The 21,817-nt window shown below is 43.2% G+C and overlaps 1 protein-coding gene and 2 non-coding genes across 6 annotated transcripts; all 3 read right to left on the bottom strand.

Moving 5' to 3' along the window:
• Nucleotides 1–900: 900 nt before the first annotated feature.
• ATG16L1 (autophagy related 16 like 1) lies at nucleotides 901–21,550 on the bottom strand. 4 transcript variants are annotated; one of them, XM_088170676.1, is made up of 19 exons: nucleotides 21,273–21,550; nucleotides 20,164–20,257; nucleotides 17,842–17,947; nucleotides 16,293–16,366; nucleotides 15,852–16,103; nucleotides 14,926–14,991; nucleotides 12,956–13,045; nucleotides 12,152–12,208; nucleotides 11,908–11,955; nucleotides 11,123–11,225; nucleotides 9,065–9,170; nucleotides 8,877–8,947; nucleotides 7,304–7,375; nucleotides 5,237–5,357; nucleotides 4,309–4,414; nucleotides 3,670–3,819; nucleotides 3,222–3,269; nucleotides 2,757–2,858; nucleotides 901–2,380 (listed from the first exon to the last, which is right to left on the bottom strand). In XM_088170676.1, the coding sequence occupies exons 1-19, from the start codon at nucleotides 21,385–21,387 to the stop codon at nucleotides 2,287–2,289; spliced, it is 1,875 nt and encodes a 624-aa protein (XP_088026802.1). In that variant the 5' UTR covers nucleotides 21,388–21,550; the 3' UTR covers nucleotides 901–2,286. The 4 variants fall into 4 exon arrangements, with proteins under 4 accessions (XP_088026802.1, XP_088026801.1, XP_014735052.1 ...); XM_088170675.1 differs by having other exon boundaries at nucleotides 12,956–13,042; nucleotides 21,273–21,535; XM_014879566.2 differs by lacking the exon at nucleotides 11,908–11,955 and having other exon boundaries at nucleotides 21,273–21,549.
• Nucleotides 8,263–8,526, bottom strand: LOC148222597 (small Cajal body-specific RNA 6). Its single transcript, XR_015805906.1, has one exon.
• On the bottom strand, nucleotides 10,644–10,914 carry LOC148222596 (small Cajal body-specific RNA 6). The gene has a single exon (XR_015805907.1).
• Nucleotides 21,551–21,817: the final 267 nt, after the last annotated feature.

Here is a 21,817-nt window from a genome sequence, read left to right as displayed (position 1 = left end):
TTCATAACAGCACCAATGGGCCTAATAAAGCCCTTTGGGCAAGATCTGTGTCCATGCTGTAGAAAACCCTAAGTGTAGCAGTCTAAATTATAAACATCCTAAACCCACTCTGATCCTCCTCAACAGACCCTGCAGTTTTTATTATGCTAATCTCCCAATAATCTTTCATTATGCTGACTTGCCACTTCATGATCTGCTTTCCTGCAGTAACCAAGGTCACCTGGACTCGTGGCAGGTGCTTTTGCAAGGACCATCTGCCACTGCAACAGGCAGAAGAAAAAAGATCTTTAGAAACTGTTCAGAATGCCAACTTTCTATTTTTGCTACAGTTCTCACTTCCATGAGCTAGATAAAAGCTTACTTTCTTATGAAAAAAGGAGGGTGGCCAGTGATGGCTATTAGTTATGAAATCTGTACACTGAAGAGCTGAAGACTCCACTTCATTACTCTGAAGCTGGAACCAGAGCAACATCTTCAACAGGGTTTTTGTGTTTTTAAAGGAACGTGCAACTCTTATTCCTGTATTAAAAACTTGACAAGGCAGCAAAGTCTCACAGCAGAAAAAGACGCCTATTTTCAGCAGTGTTTGAAATACACATCCCGATTTCCTCTGTTCAGTAGTTTATCTAAATCATTCAACAATACATCAACCTTTCAAGGACAGAGACAGAGGCACTTGTTCAATGAGGCAAGAACTTCCTTCAGTCTCAAAGCAGGACTGAGACAGGGCAAGCCCAGGCTGCACCTGCAGGACATATAGCCCCAAGCTAAGAGCATTCTCCTTTTCCCCCTCTACACCAAATCTCACTATTCACCTGGAAAATGGTATTTCAGGTCCCCCTCTGCACTCATTCCAAACAAGATCTCACACACAGATGAACAAATAAATAAATCAGAGCATTGTGGGGTTTTAAAAGCAGAACACAGGTTTATTTACAATCAAGTTCTTATGGGCAGCTGAATAAATAAAAACTTTGCCCCATATACTCTAATTCCCCTCTGCAGAAGTGTCTGAAAGAAAGGCTGGGTTAGAGGGAGCCTGTCAGAGCAGCTTCCCCAACCCAGCCCCTCCAAAGAACACACTTCCATGGTAAAACACTATCGGGAAAGAAGAAAATAAAGTGCAAATAAAAAGGCAATAAAACGCTGGTGGCTTGTCTTGAGGCCCAGATGATGTGGAAAGGTTTGGCTGGGTAAAGATATGCCAGGTAGCTCACACTCAGTCACATCATGGTTTAGTGCCAGAACAGGACAGAGCTAAGACACTGCTCCATACCACAGAGGGGTTCAGCACAAATGGGAATATTGCACGTGTGCTCAAGAACGGGGCAAGTGGCCTGGAATTGCCAGCACCAAAACAATGGATTTGGGATTTGATGCCACTGCTCCCCTGTGTACTGACAGCCGCCAGGACAGGACGGATGAACAGAAAAAGGGACCAAACATCTGTATTCCAGGACTGAAGTCACAGGATTACTACATTCCTCATCACTGTAGCACAACTTCTACAACAACCTCAACAAGCTTAACTCTCTTCTCATACCCAGTAACCAAACTGCCTGTGGTATAAAAAGATTAAAAAATCGCCTATTCTGTGACGCCCAAGCTGTTGAAGGGCATTTCAATATAAGGGTGCAGAAGTCCTAAAGAACAGACCATTGCCTAAAGAACTGATACACAGAGTTCACATGACAGTGCTGGAGAGCCTGTGCCAGGATCAGAATAGATCCAAACTGAGTTGATGACTCAAAGGCAGAGCTGTCAGAGCCATAAGAGACTCATTTTAAAAACTGTTCCAACACTTCAAACTGCCTAGGATGTGTTTCAAGATCTTCCCACCACATGCCTGAACTAGGACACCAGAATAGAACACAGGAGACAGGACATGCTTTAAGTCAGCATAAACAATGACTTCTTTCCAAAGTTTCCACCTCAGAAGTGCTGTAGATACATTTGTGTGACAGGATATTTGGCACAGCTGTCTGGTGAGGAATCCCGCTAGTATCTTCAGCTCCACGTGGTGCATAGATACTGCAAGTAAAGGCATGACTAAGTAGCATTCTCCATCTACAACAGCTAATCCCATTCTGAGTCCAAGTACCACAGTGCAGTTATGGCCGTGAGAAGTCTCTGACTCTCCTTTCTCCATTGCTGTAGAACTTCCCTCTGGAAAGCAAAGCCCATGTGCTTGTCAGTATCCTGACTCTGGAAGGATCTGGGCTCGGGTCTCCATGCTGTGCAGCCACGGACCAGCACCACCACACACAGCCTTGCACCCTCCATCAGTCAAAACTCAGACCACAGCACAGCCTTGTTTCCTTTGTCCACACTGACCACGTGGGCACCCGCTGGTGACCACGTCACTGCATTGATAGAAGAACTGAAAGAGAAGGCAAGAGTAAGTTTACAAGAAAGCTGAAAATGAAATACTATAATACTCTTATTACCAATAACAAAAAACCCACTTTCTCACATCTCAAGAGACTTGGGCTTTTAATAAGTCTGAGGGAGGTACAATTTCTTCAAAATGTATTGAATGCACTTTATTAGAATCATATCTCAGTTTAACAAGACAACAACAAACCTAATCTAATTAAATCTAGAAGAATACTGCCATGAATGCATTAAGACTTTGCATATTAATAATTCTCACATGCCAATAAAAATTGCAAAGCTGTACAACTCCACTTTTTGATAGCTCAGCAAGATCCACAAACCAGATTCCCACCCTAGGCTGCATGACCCACTTCCCTCACCTGTGATGCTTCGCAAGCGTCCTCTCCAATTTCCCAGTAAGCACATTCCAAATGTAGAGGGCCCCATCAGCTGAGCCAGCAGCCACATAGTTACCATCAGGGCTGTGAGATCAGACCAGGTGCAGAAAGCAAAGAACAATTTTCAAGTCAGCAATTATCAGCACACATCATCCCACCCACAACTTCCCAAGCAAGCAACTTGGCATTACATATTCTTTTAGGAGTTATGTGTTATCACCTGCTAATACTAAGAGGTGAAAGCACTTTGAAATCAGAGCATTTCCAAGACATTGGATCAATATTTATTTTATACTCTGGATTGACCAAGAGGTGATCTTGAACAAATTACAAACTCTGCCCCAGTTTTTCCAGCTGTAACTGGGGACCAGTGCAGCCAAGCATCAGGAATCACTCAGTTTAGCTGGGGAAAGGTTCATCAAGTATCTTGTTTATGTCTGACCTTACCTGAACACAACTCTCGTCCAGTCAGAGCCACATTTGAATCCCTGGGCACTGGAAAGTTAGAATCAGATAACTGTTAACTCCTTTATGAGAAGAGATACTTACTAAAGACAATGTTAAGAATTTCTGCATGGTTCAGAATAAACTCCAGCATTCCTTTATCCCAATTCATGTTTCTCATACACCCTTTTCTCAACAGCACCTGAAGAAATTCTTTCCTTTAGAACACAGACTAAGCCAAGCTGCCTTCTTTAAAGAGAAATGTGAGAAGATCCACTAGAGCAGATCTTTGCTGTTTCTAGACATTCTAGAGAACTCTGCCATGTAGAAAAAAAAGAAAAAAGAGGAGACTGCTCTCTTCGCAGAGGTCCTGAAAACCACTCCAGCACTAAGGGCAACCCACAATACACGGTCCTGAAATTCACAGTGCTCCTGTGAAGAATGCACTCACCTGAACGTCTGCTTGACAGCACTGACCCGCAGATCAATGATCTTGAGTAGATCATCACGGGAACAGGTCAGGAGCTCTGTTCGCTCTGGGTTCAGGTCCAGAGCTGTGATTCTTCCAAACAACTCCAGTTCTTTTACTATGCTTTCAGTCCTAAAGACAGAAAGAGGAAAAAAAAACCCAAAACAAAACAGAAGGCGGTGAACTAGGGTCCAGAAGCCAAACCAGTACATCAAAACTTACTGGTTTATTCTTACATTTTGTCTCTTTCCCAAGCTAGATCCCACCTTGTGGATAGCATTTCCAGCAAACAGTTAAGACACTACTTTCCTCATAACCTCACTCTAGAACAGCAAGTACTGACCAATGAAAAGTATTTACCAGCAAGCAGGCTGTCTTTAAAGAAATGGCATACGAAAAAAAACCAAAACAAACCCACCCCCCAAAAAATCCCTCCAAAGCCTAAACCTGTAACACCAAACTGCATAAAAGTACTAACAAGTCTCTTTAATGGCCTTTTGCCACTTTTATAACAGTCTCCCCAGCTGCCAAACTCAGGAAGCAGAGCTCTCTACGTCAGATTAACCTGACAGCAAGCCCATAACCACTCCTATACCATAAGCTCTCCTACAATAGTTTTACCTGATGTCCCAGAACCGAATTTTCTTATCAAAATGTCCACTCATTACACACTGCTCGGTACACACGATGTCATTGCAGCTAGATCCTGCAAACACTGTTTTTATACCTAAAAAGGAGAAACCAATGGTGACACACTTAAATTCACATTGTCCAAACTAGTGAAAATTGAGACAGAAAACAATCCCTAAACCCTATCCCACTCATAGAGTGGCCACACAGAGGAGTGCCCAAGGAGTGGCACAGGGCAAACTGTCTTAAAATAATCCTGATTAAGTCTTCAACCTCTCTGCCCTTCTCAATCTCCTTTGCTGGGACTTTAAATGTTCCCATGACAGCTGTTTCACTTCCACTTCATATTTAGCCAGCTATAATTTGCTACTGTTAAACAACATTAATCTGTCTCCTTGACCTATGTTTGCAATTCAGGTATCAAGGTAACTTTGAATCTCAAATGCTCTCTCAGTGCAAGCAGGTTTAAGAGCCCCCAGTAGGAGAAAAGCCAAGGAAATAAGGTGTTTCTCCCAGAGAAAGGCCTGAATCCTAGCAAATCCTTCATTTGAGATGTTGAATTTTTTTCCAATAGACACTTGCATCCACCTCAGGGTTAAAAACCTGGCCTGCCTCCAAGTTTTTAGTGGAAGACTAAAATACCCATACCCAGACTTGGTAAACAAAGAGCACTCCCAAAAACAGCTGCTCTCAGTGTAATAGCATTAACAGTGCTTCCTGCACACACAGGATTTCTTATTCCAGGTAACAGGCAGAAAGAATTCAGTTACTTAAAGAATAACAGAAAATGGCATGACTGCTAGCTTTTTCTATTTTTATACTGGCAAAAAGATTCAATAATTGATCTGACACCAGACTGCCAGGAACATTGAGCAGAAGCACAAAACATGGAGGAAAGGCAGAAGTTAGGCTTCCTTACAAACTTTGCTGCGGAGGTCCCAGAGCTTGAGGGTCCTGTCATGACTTCCCGAAACAATACGTGCATTGTCCAGCAAGAACTTGGCTGACAGAACTTTGCCACTGTGACCTGTCAGGGTGTGCTGGGGAAAGGAGATTGAGATGGTGAAACTGAGTATTTCCACTTGCTCAAATTGTAATTTGCATGTCCTCTGCATTGCTTGGCAGAAAAAAACATTTATTGCAGTTAAACAGAGATCACCATTGAATAGGAATGTTAATTATCAGAGTCCATTCTGGACCTGGGAAACACAGGTCACCTTTTGCTGCAGTTTCTTGTTATTCAGGAACCTGCCAGCTCCTTCCTCAACACTCTGTACACCTACATTTCATGGACAGGTGGCAACTGCAACACAGCCTTGCAGGACAAATCAATGACAAGGGGTTAAAGCGTGCTGAAAATGGAAATTGTGCCTTTCTGCTCTCACGTGGAGCTTCCCTCAAGGACACAACAGGGTTTCGAGTCTCAACTGTTATTACATCTTAAAGCCTGAAAGCTGAGACAACCAGGGATTTCAGAAAAACTCCTTACAGCAGCTTCTCTAAGTGCAGAGGGAGGCTCTCTGGGGCTGAGAATATAAACCACATTCACTTAGAATTGCTCAACATTTACATACTAAATCCAAAACAGACAATGAATTACTAAAGTAAGAGTTATGAAAAACAAGACAGAAATCTTTGTAGATAGATTTTTAAAAAATACTCAGTGGAATATCAAATTACACAAAGCAATCTGGGCTTGGGGAAACACAAAATAAAAGCCCTTAAAAATGGAAAGAAATGGGAGCTAAGCTTGGGAGAAAACCCCAAATCTGATACACAAAATATCATCCCAAAAAGACCACCTTTCCTTAAGAAAGGAACACAAACTCCAGCAAGAAGGATCTGTCTTCCATTGTGCATCTCTCTTCCACTCTTGTTGCACAGACATCACATACAGGTATCTGTATTTAGGCAGGGAGTTTTACAGTGATTTTAGCTTTATTACCTCCTGCTTATGTGCAAGCCATGAAAAGTTCACAGTGCTCACACATGAAACAGAGAGCACAATTTCATTTCAGAAACAATGAATGCCCTCCAAACAATTACAGGAAGATTGTGTGAATGTCTGTAGATGTAACTAACCTTTTGCAGTGAGTAATCTGTGTCTGCTAAACTTGTATTCACTATAATTCACATCCAATAGTAGGTTTTGCAGCCAAGGATAAGGTGCAAAAGAACTGATACTCTTCATTTTCCTGAGATATGACATCTCCACACTGAGAGCTACCCAATGAATTACAGTGCATCTGTTGGTTATAACCAACACTGAAATGTGAGAAGATTTAAACATCTTCTGTAATTTAGTAAGTAGCATCTTACTAAAATAAAAAGTTGAGGAAAAGTGTACATAGGAAATTACAACCAAAAAAACCTCTTGGAAAGCTGTGAAACTTCTTTTGGTTTATCAAAGGATTACTTTCAAATCAGAACCAAGTGTTAGAGAAGAATATGAGTACAAAATACTTGGGAGGAAAGGAGGAACCTTTCAAAAGACATTGAAGATGACGTCCACCATATGGAGGTTTGCTGCCTTGGACAGCCAGGCAGAGGGCTCCTTTTCAACAATGCTGCTCCTGATTTAAAACAAAAGTCCCTCTTTGTCTTCCACCAAGCCTTTTCAGCAGCCTGTCCTTTGAGGGAGGCTGAAACATTGAAGTGGCTCTCCATAAATCCTAAGAAGAATTTGAAGGTCCCCAGAGATGTACACAAAAGTGTACATACACTTTATGTGGCAAGGTTTTCCTGGTGGGAGGTTGTATTGGGAAAATACACACTGGAGCTTCCTGCAAGGCTGTGTGGAGATCAACACTGTATTATTTTAGGTCTTGCTGTGAAAACCTTCAAGAGATAAAGAGCCTCTCAACAAAAAGAACTATTTTAAGTGTCTGTAAATGCCCAACTTCCAAAATTGATATGTCCCCACTAGACAAAACTGGGAATACAAGACAGAAACAACCTGTGCACTGCTTTGCCTCACAAGACTCACCCGTAATCGATTGTCATCAACTGTCCAGATTCTGCTGGCAAAGTCATTTGAAGCTGCTAAGAGGTAAGAACCCTGTGAACACAAGATTCCTTTAAAATTCCTTCTGCTGGTCGATATGCAAACCAAATTGAAATCTTTCCAACAAACCATTAAAATCATAGTAGTGCTATTTTGTCAAAGGAGAAAAGAAATAAACTAACCACAGTAGCAAATGCCAGTATGGAAAGCTAATGTAGCCCTTCCCAAAGGGCTATGGCACCTGTTTGTTACCAAAATGAGAGGGTTTGTAGAATCATGGCTATAGATTATAACAAGAATAATGTATACCAATATAACAATAACCAGACCAGAAAAAGGACATTAATCTTTCCCTTCTGCTGCAGTGAGAAAATGCATTGTAGTTCACCCTCATCTGTTGTGCCGTTGTTTTCCTCTTTTTTGTTTGTTTGGAGTTTTTTTTCTCAGAGGAAAAAAGCCCTACATCATCTACCCCACTGCATAGAAAGGTCTCAGAGTGGAATTAGCCTGATTCTTGCCATTTTCATTAAAATTCCAGCACTTTAAGCTAAGATTTCAAAAATTAAATCCACCTGAGTAGAGAGAAATCGACTTGTTCATGGCTTTATGCTTAGGGCTCCTACAAGTCAACCATGATGGAGAATGGCCACCACAAAATTTATGCTTTCTCTCCTGTTCATCACAAAAGACTTTCCTGAATTCTTGTAATCCTTTGGCATCTCACCCAGGCAATTCTCACTGCAAATGTATTCAAGCAACTTGCCAAACCTCAGGATTAGTTTCTCCTGCAGATTAACAGCACATTTACAGATTAACAGACATTAAGAGTCTCCAATGAGCTGGACAGTGTCCAAAAGAAGGATCCTCTTGGGTGTGTACCATAATTTAGCACATAGAATCATCAAATGGCAGAAATTTTATCAGCTTTGTGCTGTGGAAGAGGTCTCAGCAGAAAAGTCAGATCACATATCCAGTTAGACCAATCCAAGACCCCAAACTCCTTCAAGCAGGACTGTTGGATGCTGATCCCAGTCATGTCTCCGCTAACTCCAGGTGATCACGACCTGAGCACATCTCACACTGTCAGCAAACACTCTGCCAGCCACACCATTGCTGTGCTGTGGCTGGGGAGAAACTGCTGGGAGAAGAGGGCATGGAACTGCAAGTCTTGGGATAATCAGACCTTTTACTATTCATCACAGACCTCAGTAAACACTTACAGAAAAAAACCGTCACAGAAATAAAGCCTCAGTATATTTGCTTCTTCTGTGCTGTTATGCCAGCTTCAGCAGAAAGCTAATTTCTTAAACAAAAATCTGTAATCAATGTCTGAGCTGCATATCATCATGTGAATTGTAAAGCAAGGATTAAAATTACAGACTGCATCTTATCCAATAAAGATCTTTTGCACAATTTTAACTACTTTCAGTTACTTTCATGCTTTAACTCATTTCTTAGGTAACTTTTCAATTAGAATGGAAACAATAGCAGAGAATAAGATAATTCCATTAATTTATTCCCAATTATGAACAGTGGATATTGCACAGATACTCACAGCACTATCAAATTCTATGCTTGTAATCCCAGCATTACTGCCAGAGAGGGAACCTTTGGGCTCACATCTATCTGCACAGAGAAAGATGAATAAAAACTTGAGCAACGGATTAGAACAGAAGTTGACACAAAGTGACTCAATACAAGTTTATTTAGCATCCCACCATACCCCAAAGCAAAAAGGTTTACCTCCCAATACTTCCCAAAGCTTAACCCTCCGGTCCATGCCTCCTGTTGCTAGTAACCGAGAGCCAGGGCTGAACTGCACCGCATTCACCTCCCCATCATGTGCATCCTGAGGAGGGGAAGGAACAGAACAGCCACCCAAAAGGGAATTAGCACACACCCATAACCCACAGATCAGAAAGTTACAGAACTTAAAAGTTACACAGAACCACAGCTGTGCATCTTTCAGCAGTGAATAGGAAAATAAAGCCACAGACTGAAACTCTGCTGTGGCTGGTGATGTACAGACAGCAAAAAAGACTGATTCTTATCTGAAGAAAAAACAAAGGCACATCAAGAAAAACAGCAGCAAGGACTCAGCAGCGATAACAAACTACCAAAAGCCTTATAATGCTTTCTAAGCTTAGGCTGTTAAAGTCACACCAAGAAAAAAAAATAAGGAAAGGACAGGACAAAAAACAGTAAGAGGTGATGTGCTATAGAAGGAAAGTAACTTTTCATTCCTCCATCTAGAGACAGCTATGGAACATAATCCAATCAGTTCATGCAACTATGGAACAATCAAGTCAGCCTTGAGGTGAACAGGTCTGCTAGGAAAGATGGTGATTATGCAGTGTGACAGCACCTGCTTAGAGAGGACTTGGGCTTAAGCTGTGCCTCCTCTCTCCAGATGCACTGACCCTCCCAACACCCCTGTTTCTCACAGCTTAATGTTCTGAATTCTTGAATTTTAAAACCTATGAGGATTTTAAGATTCATCCCTTTTTTATTCCTCTATTAATTTCACAGCTTTTTACTACTTACCCACACAGTGTTACCACCACAATCTTAATTATTTTTTAAATATTTTCAGAAACTGCTCTTTCAAAACCAGCTTTTCCTGGAAACTTGCATTTTTATGAAACTTGTTTCTTGAATGTGGTCTGCCAGCTCATATTTAAGGCTAATCACAGTTCAAATCTGATCTTTCTGCAAACGCAGAGGAGCCATTCATAAGAAAACTGGCAAAAGGCCTTGCCTAGAAGCTACACCTGGGAATGATTCCTGAAGTGTCTACCTTTTACACATCCTACTTTCCTCTCCAAAGGTGAGTCTAGTCTGCTCCCTGTATTTGCCAAACCTCTGCCACAGAGCCCTTGCATTAATTCCTGGAATGTTCTGCCAGACCTAGACATGTCTTGACCCTCCACCTCAAAAAACTGGAGCTAAAGCCTAACACCTCCTCCCCTGATGCCCCCCATTCAAGCCAGCTCCAGCTGCCATTTCAGTCATGACTCTATTCTCACATGAAGTGATATTGCTACTCCCTCCATCCACAACTTCCACTACAGAATATGACAATGGGGCAGGCAAGAATGCACATGCTTCTCTGCTGCAATGAGCCACACTGATACTCTGGATGAAGAAAATAAGTCATTTAATATCCATGAAAAATCCACATCCAGCTCTGGAGTGCCCAAGAAAGCTCCAGAGGCATGGCCAAACAAGCAGCTGCATTACAAGACAACATCCTTTCAGTCACAAGACAATGCCCTTCACAGAAACTTAAGTTTGTCTTTGTGAGGCCAAAGAACACAAAGGAGGTCTCAGGTTGAAAACCTTTGATCATGCACAGCAAATGAGGACACCCCATCACCATGAGCTCCTCTTCATCAGGTTTGTTGGATTACATTTGGTGCCACAACTCCCTTTACTGTGGAGATCTGGAACTGAATTAATCCCAAACTGTCAGCAATCGCTTCCTCAATCATAGCCCTACTATGGCATGATAGAATAGGGACTGCTGGGAGCCAAGGAGGTAATGGGGTGGAATTTCCCTGTGCCCTCAGAAAACTTCTTTTTCATCATCGACCTCGGCAAGACAGACAACGAGCACACTGGCTCTGAGAAACATTTGGGCTAAGAATTAAATAGAATGAATGCTTCTACCAAACCAGAATTCCTTCCTGTTTGACAGTGCTAATAGGAAGAGTCTCAGGATATCAGTTCCCACATAGAGGACTCTCTTCCTCCAAAACCAGGAGAAAGAATGGCAGAGTAGAGATTTCCTTCTGTACTCACAAAGACACATATGGCAGTAGTGGGCACTCTCACTTCTTTACTGGCACCTGGATGTGGCTCTGCATTATCCTGGGGTGCAGGGAATGAGGACAGAGAACGCCTCCTGAGATGAAACAAAGCAGAAACATTTTAAAATGAGAAATGAACACCGTTTATCTTGAGTTCATCCTGATCTGTACCTGTCAATTAACTACTCTGTATAGAAAGTTAAAAATGGGGAAGGTGCTTTTAACATCTTTTCATCCCATCTTACAAAAATTACATATGTCATGTAACACTATAGTAACTTGTGGCATTAGATATTACAGAGTTCACCACATGAGTTACCTGAACTGATTATTGACCTCATTTTGGAGCAGTGTTTTAATGTTTTCAATAGGATGAAAACATGGGACTGGCTGCAGCTCCATCATTATGTCTAGGAAGACTCAACACCATTTCAGCACTACATCCCAGGCAGCAAAATGCTCTGTTCCAAAGCCCCTGGGCTGCTCCATTTATGCAAAGACATCCACCTACTGCAGAGCTTAGCTCAGGACTGGCTCCACTCTGAATACTAAACCAACGACTTATTTTAAATAACCCTACTAAATGAGCAAAGTGCAGTGGAAAGTAAGAGCAAACCCCATGTATTCTCTCCACAAAGAGGGGGTCATTGCCTCTGTCACTGTAGCTTCTAACCAGAGTATAAACTGCAGAATCTAATCAGCACAATGCAGCTGGGTTCCATGTTATTTCAATGGAATACAATCACATGCTGGACTAAGAGTGGATAATGTTTTCACCTGGCAGTATCAGAAGACTGATGTCCCAAAAGGGGAGACTCAGACAGACTGGAGGGAAAGGTCAGAGGTCAGCACACGGCAAGATGGAAGAAACAGGAAGTTGAGGAGAACAAAAAAGAAAAAAAAAAAGGCAGAAGCTAGAAGGAAGGCTGAAAATATTTGTTCGCATTCCCTGCATCACCAAGATTCTGGTGTACATTGAAATCAATAAACAAAACAAGGAGGTGAAAGTGTTCTAACCTACCCAAAGATATTACTGATAGAGTCCAGAAGGCCTCCAGCTGGCTGGGAGAGTCGCTTACTGAAGGAGGGGAGGACAGGTTTAAACCTTGTGAATAGCTTCTCCACATAAAGATCAATACAAACACATTTCATATCAACATGTCTCTGGAAAGACTCCCTCCCCTCACACCCAGCCCAGAGACAGAACACCAAGGCAGGCAGCAGTGCAAAAGTCATCAGTAACTACAACTCTGAACACATTTTATGGGTGAAGTTTCTTCAGCATCCCTCAACCTCACCCTGTGACTTGCTGGGTTTAGATAGAACAGTGTGCCAAGTCTGAAGTTTCAATCCAATTAATTCATGATCTCATGTAACTACCTCTTACTTTCCACTCATTGCTATTTTAGAGAAAGAATAAGATGCATATAATCTAGGGGAAGATTATTTTCAGTGTTTCAGATAAACCCAACTATTTGCAAAGACACATTGACATCTTGTGGAGTAATGGAGGAATAAAACAACAGGCATTGCAATACCCATGTTATTAACTATATAGTTTTTGAACATTTGTTTTAAAGATTAAACAAAGATTTTTCAGGCACTAGGGTAATTTAGTTAAAACAGCAAAGGAAAACCAGCACATCTAAAGCATGGCAACAGAGAACACAGCACATGAGTTTCCTACTGCTCTGGCAGAAGCACTGAACTGTGTTCCACCGAAAGGAACTAGAAACCCAAGTTACATTCCCAACATTTTTCTAGCTCTACCTGTGCCCTTTGTTCTTCCTCAGTGACATGCCACAAGAATCTTTTGGTCACAAACCTGGACGTCCGGCTGACAGCTCGCACTGGAGAGGTTTCTTCAGCTGTGTCAGAGGTTTCATCTGCAAGCACTTCTATATCATCATCCCTGCTGAAGTGAGAGAAAACACCTCCTTTTCAATCTGCCACTGAACTGACATGAACTGACAGGATGGCACTGTTCCAGGGCCTATCAGTGTCCATGCCCAGTGCACCCCAGGTTTATGGAGCTGTAGCAACCCCAAGTATAGATGACATCAGCACCTTTTTTGCTGTTTTAAAACAAGCAAGTGTTAAAAAAAGCACAAGAAGTGGACTGAATTTTCCTGCTTCACCTGCACCAAAGATACCCTTAAACTTTCTACACTGTTGTACTTCAGGTGCTGCACCATTAAGTGTGAGAGCTGTTTTTGCTCGCTCATTAAAGTGTTGGTGGTGAACTGAATGTAAGTGTGAGGTTCCAACCTATGTACAATAAATTAATCCAGATAAATGAGTCAGCTAATGCTGAAGGTTTTCCCCCATTAGTCACCATGGGCTCTGACAGCCCAGTATTTTTTCCTTCAATGATGATTTTTCCTCCACTGCTGATTTTGCAGGACAAACTATTTTTAAACACACTTTACTAACTAATGCCATTTGACTGAAGAGAAGTTTAAATTCAGCATTTAAATAACCAATTTGTACCATCAGATAACACTCAGCTGCAAAAGCATTTAAAAAGGACGAAACCATTTGTAATCTCTCATTTCAGAATATAGCTGCACTTTCAATTCTAAGATTTGGAGAAGAGTATACATGAAAAGACTACATAAAATATATTCACTGATTGCCTGTATCAGGTTGGTGTTTCAATAAAACATTATCAAGTTCTGCCAATACTTATTCTTAAAAATCTAATATTTCTGCTATTAAAACTATGTATGGCAGAACTTTCCACGTTAACAACGTATTTTTAAGTAAATATAAACACCAGGGCACACACCCTGAAGTGGTGCAGTTTTTCCCTTCAGTAAGCAGCACATTTACACAGCATGAACCCTCTCAAGCTAGAAAGTCATGAAGAAGAAATCAAAGCCACCTCTGAAGCAGAGTTAGAGTAGTATACAGAAGTCATTATGCCATAGGGTGTCTCATACTCCCTTTCCACATGCCCTTCCTCCCTCTCCCAGCCCTTTGCACAGACCCTCTTCCAGAGGGATGCAGTGCTTGTCCCCCACAAGGGCTTCCAGCATAGCACTCAATGTGACTCTGTGATGTGAACATAAAGCGAAAAGATCTCTAGATAAAGCCTGCAGGCTGCTGTGGCACCACTCAGCAGGGCCCAGGAACACAGCATCAGATGTAGCTGTTCTGGATCGGGCAAACACAACCACCCTGATCAGCCCAGCTCAGAGCACCCAGAGCTCCCACTGCCCATTGCAGCCACCTGATCCAACACTACCCAGAGCAGATACAGCAGGGCAAGAACAAGGGATTTCTCTTCAGCTTACCAGGTAAAATACTCCACTGCTTTTCCCTTAGACAATAAATCCCTGCCAGTATGGAAGCCACGTATTTTCACCCAGGTTAAACCACTCAGTACCTGTTCCTACAGGAAATCCTTGAGCACGTTTCTAGTCTAACATTTTAAAATCCAGGCACCTCCAGGGTAATTGTTTCATGACTTCACTATTTCATGAAAAACTGTCTTAAAGATCAAAGGCAGATATCTCAGCATTAAAACATGCTTTATAACAACATCTCTTGACCATATGAACCCTTCGTGGGACTTTCAGTCCAAGCATCTATTTTCAGTACTAAAAGAGCTCCTTCTTCTGTAAGTTCAGGTAGGGAGACTTACTGCACATTTCTGACTTTACATGAGAAGTTCAAACACTCCTCTGCATCACCCAACTCAGGATCCATTTATCATGCATCTGCATAAACCTGAGGCACAAACTGATGAAAGAGATCCTTTCATATAAGAAAATATAAATCAAGACTGCTTACGGTTCAACAGGCAAGGGCTCTTTGGCAGCTTCTGCCAGCTCCTTCTGCAGCCTGGCCTGGCGTCTCCTAAGAAAGAGAACTCAAGGTTATTAAAAAAGAAAAACAACATTTCCTTAATCCCATTCCAAAGGCAACCCTGCACGGTTTTGATTGGCTTCATAAGATTAAAAAATAATTTAAAAATCAGTCCCCTGCTCTAATTTTTTCCTGATTTTCAAGATGCTCCGAGCAGGAGAGGCAGTTTTCTTGCTGTGAGTAGCAAAGGACGAGATCACTCAAGTGAGGCAATGAAGCAAAGTGAACCTATGGCCCTTTATGATCCATACGAATATGCATTAGCTTGGAGGACAAGAACTTGCCGAAATAATGATTATGTTAGTGAAGTTAATACAAAACTTCCAGCTACTGTAATATAGGTCAGTCTCCAGTATCATTTGCTTGCAAGTAAGATGAAACAATTCAGAACAAAAATTATTTCTCAAGGAAAAAAAGCCACACAAACTACTATTGCAGTAAGTTTTACACAGCTCAGTCTTATGGCAGATGCTCAATCTAGAGGAATCCAAAAAACACTGAACTCAGTCAAGTCAGAAAAGCATAAAACTAGGACCAGCATTAGATGCAATATGAACAAGAGAAGTCCAAATCTAATACCAGCAAAACTCCACAGTTTCTATCTGATTTATGATCTTCAGCACACAGCTAAATGTTGCTGAAGAAACAAAAGATGATGTTTTATTAATTTAAAAGACAGGAATGATTTCACAAAGTGTCAGTCTATGTTGGCTGGAAAAAGAACATTCTGGACTCTCACCGTGTTGTGTAAGAACAGAGACCTCAGAGGTCAAAACTAAATCTGGTTTTATCCTATGCACTCATAACTGAAAAATGTATCCGTTTTATCAAGCAGAGGTCATGGATCTCACCTTGAATCCTTCTCATTTTCTGCATTCAAACGATTGGCTTCTTGTGCTTTCTCTGCCATCCAACGTGAGACCAGCTCCTGGTTGTCTTCAGTAGTTTTCCTTAGTTTCTCCTCCAAGGCATTGAAGGTGATCTGGAGAGCATCATATTCATCTTTCAGTGTCTGATTAGCCCGCTCAAGATCTTGCAGTTTGCTACGCAATTCCTGGCACTCTGTTTCCAGTTCAGAAATCCTTTGCAAATACTCTGCAATCCTGGAATGGCAACAAAACATACAAAACCATGAGGACTTCCTTTGGGACCTGTGCCATCTTCCTTGTCATGTTTGCACAATGCCTCACAAAAGCATTTTTAGCCCTGGGCTAAGACTCCTAGAGAATATTATAACTCCAATAAACAACTCCATCAGAAGTCTGGTCACAGACAAAACAGTTCTTACTCACTTGGCTTCGTTCATCTGCATCTCTTTGTCCTTCTGCTGCATTTGGTTGTTCAAATCAATTACAGACTGGGCGAGCTGGGGAGAGGGGAAAAAATGCATTACAAACTGCAGGGGTGTCAGTGGATAACACACTGAGCAGCCTTCAGTGCAAGCACAGACTAACCTAGCATTAAAAGCATGGATCACACATTTCAGGTCTTTTTTACCCCAGCTTTCTATGCCGATCTGGTACACAGGTCATTAAATCAGAGAATCCACTTTCAAAAATAAATTGTCAAAAAGCTGCTGTCCTTTGATGTCTCACTCTGTTCCCCCATAAAATTTCATTAATAGTCAGATCAAACAGAAAGTATATTAGGAAGAAATTTTAGTAGTGGAAAAATCAATACAGAAACTAAAAATTGTCAAGTAAGTAAACAACAAATGCGTAGTGACAAACGAAAAACAAATCGCCCTGTTATGGCCAGGACAGCCATTTAAGGAGACACACAGCTCACACTGTGAACACAGGTAGCCACCAAGAGTTTTCTCACAGAGAATGTTGCCGGTGGAGTGCCTGCAAAGCACAGGGAACAGAGAGGCAGAGGCCAGTGCTGCCGAGCATCAGCTGCTAGCTCATAGCTTACCCAGCAGCACAGCCTCAGCTGCCCAGGAAGAAGGAAGACTGATTTTCAGGAAAAGGACCTGCCTGTGTAAGTGGTTTTAGGACATCAGGTTGGGAGCAAATAAAGTATTCTGTGCCCTAAGCACTTGGTGCACACCTTCTATAGAAAACATTCTCCTCTTTGGAAAGCTCCGAATTGCTGACACTGGAGCATCTCCCCACCTCCAGTGGGATGTGATCAAAGGAGGTGATAGCATTTTCCAGGCCATTCACACCTTTTCCTTATGAAAGTGTGCAGTCCCATTCAGCTTCCAGACTCATTCAGCGCACTGCTATGCTTTTAAAAACCCAATTCTGCTACTGAAATTCCCTATCTCCTGGGAAAAAAAACCAAACCCAAATCATAAATCCAAGACCCCATGGCTTTTCCTCTCTTCCAGACCTAAGTGTCATTGTTACAGAACTCCTGGGCTCTGAGCAAGCACTCCCTTTCCAGCCTAGCACCATGGCTCTTTCAACCTTGGCTGGTGCTTGTTTACTTTGTCCATTGACACAGACGTGGTGCTGCAAAGTGAGACCACTGAAACCACACACAGCCCCCTATGCCCCACTCATTCTAAGTTTTTTCAAGTTACTAGTAGTCATATACAGCTTTGTGGCCCAGATCAGTTCATTCCTCCTCTAATACAACTAAATGCCTATTAATGAATCAGAAAATGCAGCACTTAAAAATCATGCTATGCTGACAATGTAAGCTCTCATTTCCTGTGACAGAATTACAGACCAGCCCATCTCTGGTTGACTTTAATCATCAAAAAATGGGGAAGCTTAAAAAGGCTCTAGATGGAAGGAGGAAAAAATGATGATTAATGAGCCTGGTAAAATCATGGTCAGGTTCCCAAAATGCCACATATGGACCACAGAGAACATAAGAGGACTTTCCAACCTCCCCACGTTTCTTGTGCAGCTCAGTCAGCTCCTCTTGGTGCTTTATCTTCAGCTGGGCCAGTTCCTGCAGCTGAGCATCGTTCCATGTGCTATCATGTCCTGGGCTGCAATTGGACAGAGAAGAGGAAGAGATGTCCCAAACTGGAATCCAGTTGTTTCTGTGCCTTTGCCAGGGTCCAGACATTGCCTCTCTTGGATGCTTTGTACACCAGGGACACAGGTGGTTCATAACAAACCAAGGCACAGCTGGCTTCCACACCACATGCTTTTTACCACCCAAAAGGCCATCACACAGTACTGGAACATTACATCTCCTGAGGACTACATTCACTCTTTGTACACTTCTAAACCAGAATTCAAACTCCAATGGAAGATAATTAGCCTTTGTTTAAATTTGCATGAGGATGACTGAGTCTTAGCAGTACACTCTCTAACTTCTGGAACAATTACTAATATTTTACCACCCTGATTTGTTCTGGAGGGAGCTGGTGGACCTTGAAGATGCAAGATGTCTGGAGAGGGTACAGAACTAAAAGCCAGGAAACCAAGGGAGTATTCCAAGCTCTTGGGTTTCCAGTCCCAGGTGTGACAAGTCACTTCTCCATTGGCCTGACTATACTCTTTTTAAGTGCGTAAGTTTTGAAGTGGTTACTAATTGTGTTTTTCAACACTATTACTGTGAGAATCTTCAATTTTGACACATCAGAACATTTGTATCGCCCTCCGCCCCAAACTATAGAGTGTAACAACTATCACTCATGTCTCTGAAAGCACAGAGACAGGAACAGAGAAAACCAAGCTTTTTTTAAAAGCATAAACACACACAGACTCTGAGCATATTATCAGCTATATTTTGAATCACAGCTTTTTTAAAAATCATAATTTTAACTTCAACACTATTATACCAGACAAACAGAACAAGGTAATTGCATCTCTTTCTGCAGTCATTTTGTGTTGTAACAGTCCAGGGGAAACAGATAATCCATTCAAATGCCTCACAGTGTTATCAGTAACCTAATGCTCTTCTCAAAAAACAGTCAACCAACCCTTCACTGAACTAATGCTGCACTACTGCATTTCCAAAAAAATGTGTGCAGACAGACAGGAAGCCAAGTCCTGTGGCAATATCCAACACATGCTATAGCTCCAGCCATGCATACCCCTACAGCCAGCACTAGATACTACTCCTTGGCTTTGAGGGAAGTAAAAACACTTCCTCGGCTATCTAGGATTAGAAAAGTGATTCTGTTTCAAAAACCTGTCATATATTGAGCACAGCATCAGAGTTCAGCTGAGTATTCACTTTCAGATGCTGCTTCTGTGCCTTTCTTCCCATCCACATTCAGTCCAGCCTCATCTCTTAGACCTGGCATTTAGCCACAGCACGATTCCCGTAACCTGAAATGGTTCAAGACAACGATAGCCATCAGAAAGCTTTTGAAAACTTTCACATGGGTGTTACCTCCAGCCTGCTGGAGTTTTGCCTGCAATTCCCGTAAACCCAGCAGTTCTTCCTTCTCTGCTATATTGATTTCTTTTGTATCCCAACTGGACAGGCTCCCACAGTTCCCTGCTGTAGAGAGGTTCTGGTTTCAGGACAAGAGCAAAAAGAACCTCAACAGAGGAAGCAATTCTTACAGAAGTAGGAATTCTGAGCTCTTCAGCCCTGCCTTCTCTTCAGGTACAATGAAGGCAGAGCTGGCCAGCCTTCACCTGTGGAACAGACAGGCTGTCCAAGGGACACTTCTGGCACATGGGCTTGCTATGCAGTCAAACATCAGCAGAACAAGCAGCATAACCCCAGCCTTCAGCACGAGTGCTGGCTCCCAGCTTGCTTCCCAAGAAAACCTATTAAAGAGCAGGCACAAAACCCCTTCCTTTCGGCAGCTGGTGCTTACTCAGGACTCACACTTCACAATCATGGTTTATTTCTGTTCTCTCCTTTCATGTGATGATACAGAATGAAAAAATCTAAGTCATTAAACCATCCCATACTCATCAGAAAGAGCAGGCAAACACTCTAAATGCTACAAGGCCAACAGACCAGGAGCACCAGCTCATTGCGGTCCACTTCTGTTCCATGAGTTTATGTTAAATCAGCTTCCTTCCCAAACCTGGCCAGATCTTTCCGTGCTGCATACTTTAAACATACTGTAACTTTATCACAGCTCTAAGTTATATTTAGTCCAACAGAATTTCAGTTTGTTGTGTGCCAAATCACTGTACAGATCCAGGAGCTGTTTGTGTGAGGCATCAAACAGTGGTTTAGGTTACAAGGTGTACAACAGACAGCTGCTGACAAAAAAGGAGTGTTACATACCTGATCTCATGTCTGCTCTGTATGTCATATTTTTCTGCTTGAAGCTTATCAGCCAGCACTGCATGGAGGTCTGACTTCTCCAGCAGCTTGTTATCTGCAGGAGCAAAAAGTGCACTTAAGACAACCAGAAACCAAATCCAGATTCCCATCTTCTCCTGCCTAGACCACTAGCTGTGATTTAGACCCTTTAATTACTCTGACACAGCCAAATGCTACATGAGCCTCCACCACATCAGCGTGTTCTTCCTCCTCTTTGATCTAAACAGGTTAAGGCACCATCCACCTACAACCCCAGGGACTCCTCATTAATCCAGATCCTGTGTGGGACTGGTCTTATGAAAGCTTAATAGAGAAAGAGAGAGCAAGCGCTCAGGTACATTGCTATCTTCACCTAAAACAGAGAGGAGTTCAAAGTTTACTCTTCACAGCTCCCCAAAGGACGGCAACCAGGAGAACAGGCCTGGCAGAGAGGCCAAACCAAGCTCTGCCGTCTGCTTTCCCCCACAGTGTGTGGGACCCCCCCTTCCATCCAGAGGCAGGAGAGGAGCGGGCAGGAAAGCCCTGAACAGAGAGTGCTGGCCCCTGGATAGCTCCAAATTTTACAAAAGACCATGAGCAGGGTCAATAGCACCATTGTTCTCGGTTCCACAAGCAACTGGGCGGGAATTGTGCAGACAATTCAGACATTCAATCACTGTCCAGAGCACAAAGCGCTGCAGACTCTGAGAGAACTGAAACAACTACGTATTTTCCCCCATAAAGCACAAATTACAGCTTTCCTGTCATTACAGACATGTTCCAAACAGTCTCAAGAAAACGGCTCGGGGACCTTGTGCCACCACGGCTTTCCCAATTTCGAAGAAGAGGAAGAATCTCAGAATGATTCGGGCTAGAAGGGAGCACAGGGGGTCACCAGGTCCCAGCTCCCTGCTCAAGCAGTGTTATCCCATAGCACATGGCATCGGATAAAATCTAGTTCTGGAATACCTCCAGAGAGGAAGACTCCACACCCTCCCCATTGAGCAGAGTCTCCCTGCAAATACTCATGGGCATCAGTGAGGGAGAAGAGAAGCGCTACTTCGGCCGCGCCCCCGCCGGGCCCCACTTACATTGGGCGATGATCTCCTCGAAAGCCTGGCGCTGCAGCCGGTCCCGCCGCCGCAGCTCCTCCGCGATGTGCCGCTTCCAAGGGGGGAACCCGGTGGCGCGCAGCCCCGACGCCATCTCCGCGGCAGCAGGGACGGAGCGGGCCGGGGCGGGCGGAGCGGGGAGCAGGGAGGCGGCGGGAGCGCGAGGAGGCGGCGGAGGCGGAGGGAGCCCCCTCAGAGCCAGGCCCGGGCCCGCGGCCGCGCCCCCACAGCCGCCATGGCGCCGCGCTACGTCAGGGGCCCTCGCGACTGTGCGGCGCGCCGCGACCGCGACAGAGGCTGCCCCGTCACTGCCTGACGCCGTCCTCCCACTTCCGGCACTGCCAGCCCCAGCACCAATGTCCCCAGGCTAGAAAGCGCCGCTTGAGATCGCGCTGCAAACGCAGAGGCGAGGGCAGCCTCAGGTAGGAGAACAGGCACTTTCTAAAGCAAGAAGGTCCCGCGCGGCGCCATTTTGTGTCCTCCAGTCGGGCGCCATCTTGAGAGTGGCTCTGCTGCCATGTTGA

The sequence above is a fragment of the Sturnus vulgaris genome, chromosome 10, assembly GCF_052056855.1.
Source record: "Sturnus vulgaris isolate bStuVul1 chromosome 10, bStuVul1.hap1, whole genome shotgun sequence".
Lineage (NCBI taxonomy): Eukaryota > Metazoa > Chordata > Aves > Passeriformes > Sturnidae > Sturnus > Sturnus vulgaris.
The sequence above is the reverse complement of the archived record's forward strand: the minus strand, read 5'-3'. Positions and strand labels throughout refer to the sequence as shown.

Coding starts and splice junctions, on each gene's coding strand:
- ATG16L1 (XM_088170676.1), bottom strand. CDS start 21,387: ATGGCGTCGGGGCTGCGCGCCACCGGGTTCCCCCCTTGGAAGCGGCAC. Junction 20,258..21,272: donor CGAGGAGATCATCGCCCAAT/GTAAGTGGGGCC, acceptor TTGCTCCTGCAG/ATAACAAGCTGCTGGAGAAG. Junction 16,367..17,841: donor TGCACAAGAAACGTGGGGAG/GTTGGAAAGTCC, acceptor CCCTCTCCCCAG/CTCGCCCAGTCTGTAATTGA.